At 49.5% G+C, this 12,089-nt stretch overlaps 1 protein-coding gene across 1 annotated transcript in view; it reads left to right on the forward strand.

Annotated features, from left to right (window-relative positions):
- Positions 1-8,120: 8,120 nt before the first annotated feature.
- The window catches only part of LOC147123308 (uncharacterized), a 134,122-nt gene continuing 130,153 nt past the window's right edge, over positions 8,121-12,089 (forward strand). The window contains exons 1-2 of the mRNA XM_085965789.1: positions 8,121-8,162; positions 10,307-11,239. Of these exons, the coding sequence (XP_085821915.1) occupies positions 8,121-8,162; positions 10,307-11,239 (975 nt within the window). The remainder of the gene's footprint in view (positions 8,163-10,306; positions 11,240-12,089) is intronic.

Consider the following 12,089-nt stretch of genomic DNA (forward strand, 5'->3'; position numbering starts at 1 on the left):
CACTCTTTGTTCCAGTCCTACTCAGGTCCCCACCCTCACCTCTTTTTCCGGTACATTGATGACTGTATCGGTGCCGTTTCCTGCTCTCGCCTTGAACTAGATAATTTCATTCACTTTGCTTCCAATTTCCACCCTTCCCTTACCTTCACATAGTCCATCTCTGACTCTTTCCTTCCCTTCCTCGACTTCTCCGTCTCCATCTCTGGGGATAGGTTATTGATAAACATTCACTACAAGCCCACTGACTTCCACAGCTACCTGGACTACACTTCTTCCCACCCCGCTTCCTGTAAGGACTTTATTCCATTCTTCCAGTTTCTCTGTCTCCGCCGCATCTGCTCTGACGATGCCACCTTCCATACCAGTGCTTCCGAAATGTCTTCCTTTTTCCTCAACCGAGGATTCCCCTCTACTGTGGCTGACACGGCCCTTGACCATGTCCATTCTATCTCCCGCACTTCTGCCCTCATCCCTGCCCCTCCCTCCCGGAACCACAATAGAGTTCCCCTTGTCCTCACCTTTCACTCCACCAGCCTCCACATTCAACGGTTCATCCTCTGCCATTTCCGCCACCTCCAGCGTGATCCCAAACACATCTTCCCCTCACCTCCCCTTTCAGCATTCCGAAGGGACTGCTCCCTCTGCGACACCCTGGTCCACTCCTCTATCACCCCCAACACCCCTTCCCCTTCGCCCGGCACCTTCCCGTGCAATCGCAGGAGATGCAACACATGCCAGCCAGTGGAGTATTTTCCCCCCGATTCCCATTGACTTCAGTTTTACTAGGGCTCCTTGATGCCACACTTGGTCAAATGCTGCCTTGATGTCAAGGGCAGTCACACTCACCTCACCTCTGGAATTCAGCTCCTTTGTCCATGTTTAGACCAAGGCTGTAATGAGGTCGGGAGCTGAGTGGTCTTGGCGGAACCCAAACTGGGTATTGTTAAGTCTGTGTGTTATAGTGATAATTACTACACAGACCACAAGAGTAAACTCAACAGGTCTTTACTGGTTGGAGGTAGGGACTATACTGAATACAATATTACTACACAGTGCTTATATACTGGTGTGGTCACCACCGGTATTACGTATACAGCAGCCAGAGAAAGTAGTACATCTCTTAAGGTGGAACAGGTTTAAGTTCTCTTAAGGTGGAACAGGTTACATACACCACAATCCTCCCTTTTTAGCTTAACAGTCATATCCCCATTTAACATAACATAATAACATATATACATATATAACTTCAGGTATAACAGTTCAAAGGTTCAGTCTCTCAGGAGGCTTTCTGATGCGGCTTGGATAACGCCTCTCAATAGTCCCTGATTCTTGTTGTTGAGGTGCCTCCTCTATTTGGTTTCCAATGTATTGGGTGTCATCATCATCAAGTACATTACCTGCCGAGGTAGATGCTTCAGGTTCATTAACGTCTTCCACAGTTGTCTCTGTCACAACCATGGGTTCGACCCTTGCTCTCGACTCTACCAGTTGATCCGCATGACGCCTTATCACGTTATGACCAATATCTACTGTGTACATCAGAGGTCCTTGTCTAGCCCGAATTGTTCTGGACTGCCATTTTTCGTTTCCATAGCCCCTTGCCAACACTGGTTGTCCTACGTCGAAAGTTCGAGTGGTCTTGTTGTTAATATGCCGAAACTGTTTGTTTTCCACTTCCCTCCGCACATTTGGTTTTAACAAGTCCAACTTGGACCGCAACCTCCTGTTATAAAACATCATGGCAGGACTTTGGTTAGTCACTGCATGATCGGCGTTTTGATATGACATCAGGAACTTGTTGACCTTGTGTTGCAGCGGAATCTGATCATCGTTCATGGCCTTAATTGCCTTTTTGAATTTCTGGACAAATCTTTCAGCCAACCCGTTTGTCGCCGGATGATATGGGGCAGAGGTATAATGTTTTACTCCATTCTTCTTTAAGGATTGTCGGAATTCTTCCGATACAAACTGTGGTCCGTTGTCCGAACAGATCTGTTCTGGCAATCCGTTCCTTGCGAATATTGTTCTTAACACCGCAATTGTCTTTTCTGAAGTAGTGGTATTCATCTTGATGACTTCTGGCCATTTGGAATGTGCGTCCACCGCGATTAGGAACATGGAGTCCATGAATGGACCAGCAAAGTCAATGTGTACGCGTTGCCATGGGGCTGAAGGCCATTCCCATGGGTGTAGCGGTGCTATCGGAGGTGCATTTTGCACTTCTTGGCACCCAGCGCAGCTTTTCGTTAACTCCTCAATCTGTTGGTCAATACCCGGCCGCCATACATAAGCCCTAGCAAGACTTTTCATTTTAACTCCCCCCAGATGACCTTCGTGCAGTTCGTTTAAAACTCTTTCCCTTAACTTGGGAGGAATAATCACTCTTGTCCCGTACATCAAGGTACCATGGCAGACGGACAGCTGGTCTCGCCTTGCCGAAAATGCCGGTAACCGAGGATCACCCCGTGTTGGCCATCCTTTCACTGTCACCTCGTAGACCCTGGACAGTGTCGGGTCATTCCTGGTTTCTCTTTCAATACTTGCATTGGTGACTGGTAAACACTCGATGATGGTCGAATGAAATAACTCAACAGGGTCAACTTTCGTCGTGTCTTCTTCTTCAGGTAGTGGCAGGCGCGACAGCCCATCAGCATTGCCATGCTGTTTCGTACCTTTGAATTCTATTTGATATTGATGTGCCCCTAGGAAAAGAGACCATCTCTGGAGACGCTGCGCTGTCATCACCGAAACACCCTTCTTAGGGTTAAAAATGGATACCAACGGTTGATGGTCTGTCAGAAGTGTGAATTTTTGGCCCTGCAGGTAATGATTAAACTTCTTCACTCCCCATACAAGGCTAAGAGCCTCCCTATCGATCTGCGCATAGTTGCGCTCAGCGGAGGTCAATGATCTGGATGCAAACGCGACTGGCCTTTCCGTGCCATTTGGCAACTTGTGTGAGAGTACTGCCCCAATACCATATGGAGAAGCATCACAAGCCAACCGAATAGGCAGTGTCGGGTTGAAGTGAGCCAACACTTCCTCTGAGGTGATCAATTCTTTGCTTTTGCGAAATGCCTTCTTACAGTTTTCGCCCCATTCCCATGGTACCCCTTTCTGTAAAAGAGCGTTTAACGGGTGCAGTACCGTGGATAGATTTGGCAGAAATTTATGTTAATAGTTAATTAATCCTAGAAACGACCTCAACTGAGAGACATTCTCCGGAGCGGAAGCCTTTACAACTGCCTCAATCTTGTCAGGAGACTTATGAAGCCCCTCCCGGTCAATGACATGGCCACAGTACGAGATCCGCTTCTGGAAGAACTCACATTTCTGCCGATTTACTCTAAGTCCATACTCTTTCAGTCTGTTGAGCACCAGTTCCAAGTTTGCGAGATGTTGTTCATCACCATCACCTGTGATCAGAATATCGTCCAGGTAACATTGTGTGCCTGGAATTCCCTGTAATACCTGCTCCATGGCCCTCTGCCAAATTGCTGGAGCCGATGCCACTCCAAAAACCAGCCTATTGTACCGGTACAACCCTCGATGCGTGTTGATCGTGAGGTATTGGCGTGACTCTTCCTCAACCTCCATCTGCAAGTACGCCTGCGCCAGGTCTATCTTGGTGAAGTGTTTCCCGCCAGACAATGAAGTGAAAATATCCTCAATCCGTGGAAGCGGATACTGCACCGTGTGAAGCACCGGATTAATGGTGATTTTGAAATCTCCACAGATGCGAACCTTCCCTGGATCTCCTGGCTTGTTGCTCGCAGGACGTTTCATAACGGGAACAATGGGCGTAGCCCACTCACTCCAATCTACCTTAGACAGTACACCTGAACGTTCTAGTGCTTCCAGTTCCGCTTCAACAGTAGGTCGTATTGCATAGGGTACCGGTCTGGCTTTAAAAAATTTTGGTTGTGCATGTTCATCAATCTTGATGTTTGCCGTAATTCCTCCCAGTGTTCCCAGTCCCTGCTGGAACACCTCTTTAGCATCGTCCAATATTCTGGACAATTGTTTAGGTTTGACATCTGTTTCCCCGGAATCTACCGTTAGTGCCTTCAAGGAGTGCCAGTCCATATTCATTTTCCTAATCCACTCCCGTCCTAGTAGTGGTGGACCTCCTTCAGGCAGCACATATAAGTCCATTACTTGGCTTTCTTCGCCCTTGTGGACCACTTCTACCTCTATTTTTCCGATGGGGTACACTCTTTGCCCCGTGTATGTTTTCAATATAATCTCCGTATCCTGTAGGGGAATATGTTGGAATAACCTTCTGTAATCTTTCTTATTCATGACCGTCAATGCCGATCCAGTGTCCAATTCCATTTTTACTTGGACTCCTGCTATCTGAAGAGTGACCCAAATTGTCTGGAGATCTGCATCCTTACCAACGTTGTGTACTCTTAAGCTATCCAGTTCATTACTGCTAGCATCTGAATCTGACTTCTGTTTGGTCAAACTGTTCTTTGTCACCTTGTGTACCTTTGCGTATTTTCCTTGCGGTGACTTTTTGTTGCTGGTCTTCTTTCCTGACCGGCATACTTTAGCTATGTGGCCAAGCCTGCCGCACGTTCTGCATTCTTGGTTTTTAAATCAACACTGGTTCTGATCGTGCGTTGTCTTTCCACAACGATAACATTTGACAGAACTCAAACCCAATTTGTTTGTACCGAGTTCCGGTGACCGTAGCTGCATTACTGCCGTGCCTCTCGCTGCGGCTTCGTGTGCTGCTGCCATAGTGACCGCCTTCTCAAGCGTCAGCTCATTCTCCTCGAGCAGTCGCTTTTGTGTATCCTGTTTAAATAAACCACACACAAATTTATCTCGTAGTGCCTCTGTCAGTCCCGTTCCAAACTGACAATATTTTGCTAGCTTACGTAATTCCATCAAATATTCAGCATTGCTTTCATTCTGCAGCTGCCTTCTGTCGTAAAATTTAAATCGTTCCGCTAGCATCAGCGGCGTGGGGTTTAGATGATTTTTCAGGACAGTAACAATCTCCTCGAACGTCTTATCCGCCGGTTCATCTGGTGATACAAGGTGTTTCAATTGCCCGTATGTCTTCGCACCCATTAAATTTAATAATGTTAGTGCTTTATCTGCATCAGGAATTTTATTTGCCTTACAATAATTTTGTATGCGTTCTACATACATGGCCCAATCTTCGATGTCACTATCAAAGGTATTAATGTTCCCATGTTTAGGCATCGTTGCAATTTATTGTATTTTTATGTTATCCAAGATGGCGGCTTCCCGCTCTTGTCATCGTCCTCCGCCCACAAAATGGCGGTTTTCCCGCGCTTGGCGGTCTTCAACCGTCCCCCAACGCTGTCTCCGCTTCATCGCGGCTCTCGTGCCTTCAGTTTCCCCAGACGCTGCGCCTTTTAGCCCGAATGCGGCCCTTATCTCCGGTCGCGATCGATGTCCCCGCGCTGCGCCTCTCGCTCGAAAGCGGCCCAGCCCTTATCTCCGGTCGCGATCGATCTCACCGCCCTTATTCCTCCGTCTTCCCAGCCCCGTCTGTACAGCCAACGCGGTTGACTTTCTGTCGCGTCGCTGCCCGGCTTACCCACCACTGAGGTAGAAAGAAGAAGTTGACAGTCGTTGATGGAGGCTTCGAGGTCAGGATGTCTTCTGCACTCCGGTTTCTCGATGCCTGCCGCTCGACGTGTCTTCCAGTAGGGTGATGAGGGTGGAAACCTCTCTTCGACGTCCTGTCTGTGGACGAAGCCGCCGTGGAAATAACTGCCGCAGGGTAAGAATCGGACTCGTCGCCACTGTTAAGTCTGTGTGTTATAGTGATAATTACTACACAGACCACAAGAGTAAACTCAACAGGTCTTTACTGGTTGGAGGTAGGGACTATACTGAATACAATATTACTACACAGTGCTTATATACCGGTGTGGTCACCACCGGTATTACGTATACAGCAGCCAGAGAAAGTAGTACATCTCTTAAGGTGGAACAGGCTTAAGTTCTCTTAAGGTGGAACAGGTTACATACACCACAGGTATCAATGAGCAGGTTATTGGTGAGTAAGTGCCGCTTGATAGCAGTGTCGATGACACCTTCCATCACTTTGCTGATGATTGAGAGTAGACTGATGGGGTGGTAATTGGCTGGGTTGGATTTGTCCTGCTTTTTGTGGACAGGACATACCTGGGCAGTTCTCCACATTGTCAGATAGATGCCAGTGTTGTAGCTGTACTGGAACAGCTTGGCTAGAGGCGCGGCTACTTCTGGAGCACAAGTCTTCAGCACGATAGCCGGGATGTTGTCGGGGCCCATAGCCTTTGCTGTATCCAGTGTTCCAAGCCGCTTCTTGATATCACGTAGAGTGAATTGAATTGGCTGAAGACTGGCTTCTGTAATGGTGGGGACCTCAGGAGTAGGCCGATATGGATCATCCACTCGGAACTTCTGGCTGAAGATGGTTGCAAATGCTTCAGCCTTGTCTTTTGCACTCACGTGCTGGGCTCCACCATCATTGAGGATGGGGATACTCATGGAGCCTCCTCCTCCCGTTAGTTGTTTAATGGTTCACCACCATTCATGACTGGATGTGGCAGGACTGCAGAGCTTTGATCTGATCAGTTGATGTGAGATCGCTTAGCCCTGTCTATAGCATGCTGCTTCTGCTTCTGCTTTTTAGCTTGCATGTAGCCCTGTGTTGCAGCTTCCCCAGGTTGGCACCTCATTTTTAGGTACGCCTGCTACTGCTCTTTTACACTCCTTATTGAACCAGGGTTGGTCCCTTGCTTGATGGTAGTGGTAGAGTGAGGGATATGCTGGGCCATGACGTTACAGATTGTGGTGGAATACAATTCTGCTGCTGCTGATGACCCACAGTGCCTCATGGATGCCCAGTTTTGAGCTGGTAGATCCGTTCTGAATCTATCTCAGTTAGCACGGTGGTAGTGCCGCACAACACGATGGAGAGTGTCCTCAGTATGTAGACGGGACTTCGTCTCCACAATGACTGTGCGTTGGTCATTGCTACCAATGCTGTCATGGACAGATGCATCTGTGACAGGTAGATTGGTGAGGATGAGGTCAAGTAGGTTTTTCCCTCGTGTTGGTTCTCTCACCACCTGTCGCAGGCCCAAACTGGCAGCTATGTCCTTCAGGACTCGGCCATCTCGGTCAGTAGTGGTGCTACCGAGCCACTCTTGGTGATGGACGTTGAAGTCCCCCACCCAGAGTACAATCTGTGCCCTTGCTACTCTCAGTGCTTCTTCCAAGTGGTGTTCAACATGGAGGAGTACTGATTCATCAGCTGACGGAGGGCGGTAGGTGGTAATCAGCAGGAGGTTTCCTTGCCCATGCTTGTCCTGAAGCCATGAGACTTCATGGGGTCCGGAGTCAATGTTGAGGATTCCCAGGGCCACTCCTTCCCAACTGTATACCACTGTGCTGCCACCCCTGGTGGGTCTGTCCTGCCGGTGGGACAGGGCCTACCCAGGGATGGTGATGGAGGAGTCTGGGCCATTGGTTGAAAGGTATATGTGTGTATGACTGTGTCAGGCTGTTGCTTGACTAGTCTGTGGGACAGCTCTCCCAACTTTTGGCACAAGTCTTCAGATGTTGATGAGGAGGACTTTGCAGGGTCGACTGGGCTGGGTGTGCCGTTGCCGTGTCCGTAGCTGGTGCCGAGGTCAATGCCAGGTGGTCCGTCCGGTTTTATTCTTATTATTGTGTTTTGTAGCAGTTTGTTACAACTGAGTGGCTTGCTAGGCCATTTCAGAGGGCAGTTAATAGTCAACCACATTGTTGTGGGTCTGGAGTCACATATAAGCCAGACCAGGTAAGGATGGGAGATTTCCTTCTCTAAAGGACAATAGTGAACCAGTTGGGTTTTTACGACAATCCGATAGTTTCATGGTCACCATTACTGATACTAGCTTTTTATTCCAGATTTATTTAATTAACTGAATTTAAATTTCCTAGCTGCCGTGGCAGGAATTTTAACTCACGTCTCCGGATCCTTAGTCCAGGCTTCTGGATTACTAGCCCAGTAACATTACCACTATCCTACCATTCCCTGATCATTGTCAGATTCTGAGGACCAAGGTGAGAGAGTGTAAACCGTACCCATTCTGATGTAATAGATGGCAGGCGACGGAGAGATTATCGAGGCAAAACCGTCAATGGTGAGAGAGGTTGTTCCAATGAGGTGCCACTGGATAGAGAGTTGGCTCTAACCACTTGCAAGCTACAGAAAGCTCTAGGGGGGAAAAATTGAGTATCGTCCATTAAGGGCGCTAATATCGGCCAGGCGCAAAGTTTAGCGCCCGGCATTAATTATCGCCGCTGACTGCAAAATTAGCCTCCATCACCCCTGAAGGTGATTTGAGCGCTAAATCAAGCGCTACACACCTCTCTTAAGGCGCTAATGTTGGGGAGCGAGGCGCTACCTCAGAACATGACCGAAGCTCAGGCGATGTCAATTACCATGGAACTCAGACAGACTGGCGCTATCCAGTTCTTAAAGGAGAGGGGCCATCTTGCTGCCCAGACGTACCCTGCTCATTGCAGCATTGTATCTCGGCCTGCAAACACCTACTACTCTGCTTAAACTAGTAATGGATACTCAGAGGCCCAGGGAGAGAGCTCGCCGGTTCAGCGACCAGGCATTGGTGGCTCTGGTTGGCGCTGTTGAATGACAACGGGCAGTGCTCTTCCCAGAGACTGGCAGGAGGCCATTGCCCCGCGAATTTCGAAGAGTCAGGAGGGAGGTAGCCCAGCATGTGTCATCACGGAGCCTGGTTCAGAGGACACATACACAGTGTCATACAAAGTTCAACGACCTCACTCGGGTGGTCTAGGTGAGTACCTGCTTTTCAATGGCCCAGAAATTCGGGTCGGAGGCTTCCCGCGGGTGTCAGCCCCCGAACTGCACTTACCTTGCGCGCCGGCCGTTGAGCTGTGGGCCCCTGTGAAATTCCAATCCTGGGCCTGCTCCAACTGCCGGCGCGCAGTGTTTGCGTATCCCAGGGGCGCAGTTAGTTCGATGTGCCCCCTGGGATCATGTGGGCCATGGGGAGCCAATCGGAGCAGGGAATGCTTCATTCATGTGTTTGACAGTAAGTGCTGTCAAACTTGGAAATACTACGAGCCCCAAAACATCACTAAATCTTCAAATAAATTTTTAAAAAACCATCACATTTTTTAAATAAACTAGAAATTACATGAAATAACTATTTTAAACAATAATTTAAATTTTTGAAAAATATAATTTTATTTTCTAACGGGGCTAAAAATAAACTTACCTTTCTTTAAAGTATTTATAAAAATAATAAACCTGTGGAAAAAATGTTTTAATTTTAATTAATTCACCACTTACCTTGTAAAAAGCAGGCCTTGCGACTGCTTTTTAAATATGTAAATTCTGCAGATTTACCCTCCCGGGAAAACCTGCAAAAAAATCGCAAGTTCGATGCGCACGTGCAGCCTCTCCTGCGCACGTGTTCGACCTCTGAACCCCTTCGTTCAGGGGAACGGAAGTGCCGGTTTCCCACGCATGCGCAGTGCATGCAGGAAACCGGCACTTCCATTGGCCTACGGGTGAGTACCCCGTGCGTACTCACCCGTGGAGACCCGAATTTCTGGGCCAATATTAATATCTCTACATCCCACCATCTCAATCTCACTCTGTGCCCAGACGGTGTAAATGCCCAAATGTCCAACAGTCATCCAACAACTATGGTCATCCCATAAAACTCACATGTTCTTCCAACACCTTTCAGACATTAACGGCTATTCAACTATGGTAGGCACATGTGCCAAACACATGGCTGCACACTCACTCACACGCTGTTCTTTTTCTTGCAGGCCAAGCTTTCATATAAGCGAATAGAGACCCTGTGGATGGGAGGAGGACAGGTGGACCTACACCCCCTCACTGGATTGGAGGAGAGAGTCCACAGACTCATTATGAGCCAGATTGTAGGTGCTGTGGCCAGTGGAGAGATCGACTCCCTTGGGGACAGCAACGGTATGTTCATCAGCTTTCTCTCCTCTCTCATACCACTACCCTTCACAACATCAGCCTTTTACACTTTTAATCTAACTAACTGTCTCCAGTCCTCGCTCACTTCCTGCCCCCTGCTCTCACGCTAAAGCCACTCTTGTACCTTCCTGCTTTCAGATTGTGCACCACCAGCTGACTCAGCCTGTCCCTTAGCCTGCCAGTGGCAGCGATGCACCAGAAGAGGAGGAAGAGGAAGCTGGAGCCTCACTGCCTGCGTCTCCCGAGGGTGAAACTTCTGAGACTGGGGCCACGTGTTCCCTGGAGGGGAGCAGGGGGTTAGGATCTGATGTGGGTAATGCTCCTGGACCCAGCGGGCTGCAGCAACGCCATGGGGGAAGGGAAGCTCGGGGGCCATCTCCCCGGAGGGTGAGTGCGCGCACGAGTTCTGCTGCACAGGACTCAGATGAGGACCTCGATATAGCTGCCATGAATACTCAGGTTCTGAGCATGCATACTGAGCTCATGGGTGCAATGGCAAGGGTGCCCGAGAGCATGGATGCACTGGCTAGGAGTGTGGAGGAGTCCACCACTAGCACAGCTGTCATCTGTGTGCAAACCCTTGAACCCATCCTTGCCTCATTGCAGAGGATGGTTGAATTGCAGAGAGATCATGGGGACTCAGACCCCATGTCGCGTGTAATGGGTGAGGTGGCAGTATCTATTGCAGCACAGGCCGAGGCAACGCAACGGCTTAATGCTGCAATCGAGTCATTGGTTGGCGCCATCCACTCTCAGACTGCTCTCATGCAGTCTCAGATTGATGCCACGCAAACGCTAACTGCTGCAATCGTCGCTGGGTCGCCCACTGCCCAGCGGGGATCTCACGGTGCCGCAGCAGGCCAGCAATCTGTGCTCGAGCAGATTGCTCTGGATGCTGTGGTTCTGCCCCGGGGGAGTGGCAGTGTGTCAGTCGAGCAGGAAGGTGCTGTCCTCTCTCAGGATGACAGCATTCCTGCTCCCACCACTGTCACTTCACCATTGCACTTGCCACAGCCTGTAACCCAGCCATCCCAGACTGCTGCCGCCCATGCAGAGTTGGTGCAGTCTGCAGCCGGGCCCTCCAGGCCCAGAGCTGGTCGAGGGTGTTCTTCAAGGCCATCTGCAGTCTCTGGATCCGAGATTCAGCAGCCCCCCGCCAGCCTCGCTGCAGCCACTGGGGCCACATTACAGAGGCGCAGTAGGGTTGGAAGGGGGGAAGTATGCAGAGGATGGCGATCACCCTCGAAGGCCGAAAAGTGGAAATTATCCAATAAATGGGAGGAATGTTTGTGGGAAAGTTTGATGTTCATCTTAATATATTTGTTTACTGTTTTGACAATTATCTCGATGTTGTGAGAATGAGTTTTTTTAGTTTATGAATTGTTGGGTTTGCTTCTAATTGTTTGTCCTGAATACATAAGACAGAGTTTGTAATATGAGTCAAAATTTTTATCGTCACTTTACAACTTTGCTGATTTGACTCATTGGAGCTTTGCCTGGCAATAGGGGCTGAGGGATGCTTGCGATGATGTGCTTCTTCATCCCAGAAGCCATCTTCTCTGTCATTCGTTAGAAGCGGTGTCTTATCAGGCATTCACGGACGGCCCTTGCAGAGGCAACATTGTGCGTCTCCCTCCCACGTTGGTGCTGCTGATCCTCCTCTTCATCCTCATCCTCCTCCTCCGCCTCCTCCTCCTCCTGAGATGGTGCACCAATCCCTGGTGAAAATGGCTGGGCCCTCATAATTACGAGGTTGTGAAGCATGCAGCACACAACAATGAAAAGCAAGACTCGCTCCGGACAGTACTGCAGGGCTCCTCCAGAGTGGTCAAGACCCCGGAACTATTGGCCCAGAAATTTGGGTCGAGGGTTTCCCGCGGGTGTAAGCCCCCGACCTGCACTTACCTTGTGCGCCAGCAGTTGAGCTGTAGGGCCCCGTGGAATTCCGACCCGGGGCCTGGCCCAGCTGCCGGCGCGCAGTGCTTGCGTGTCCCAGGGGCGCAGTTAGTTCGATGCATCCCCTGGGATCACGTGAGCCATGTGCAGCCAATCGGAGGAGGGAAAAGCC

Source organism: Somniosus microcephalus, chromosome 2 (genome assembly GCF_052327205.1).
Source record: "Somniosus microcephalus isolate GS21.2 chromosome 2, FLI_Smic_1.0, whole genome shotgun sequence".
In the NCBI taxonomy this organism is placed as follows: Eukaryota; Metazoa; Chordata; class Chondrichthyes; order Squaliformes; family Somniosidae; genus Somniosus; species Somniosus microcephalus.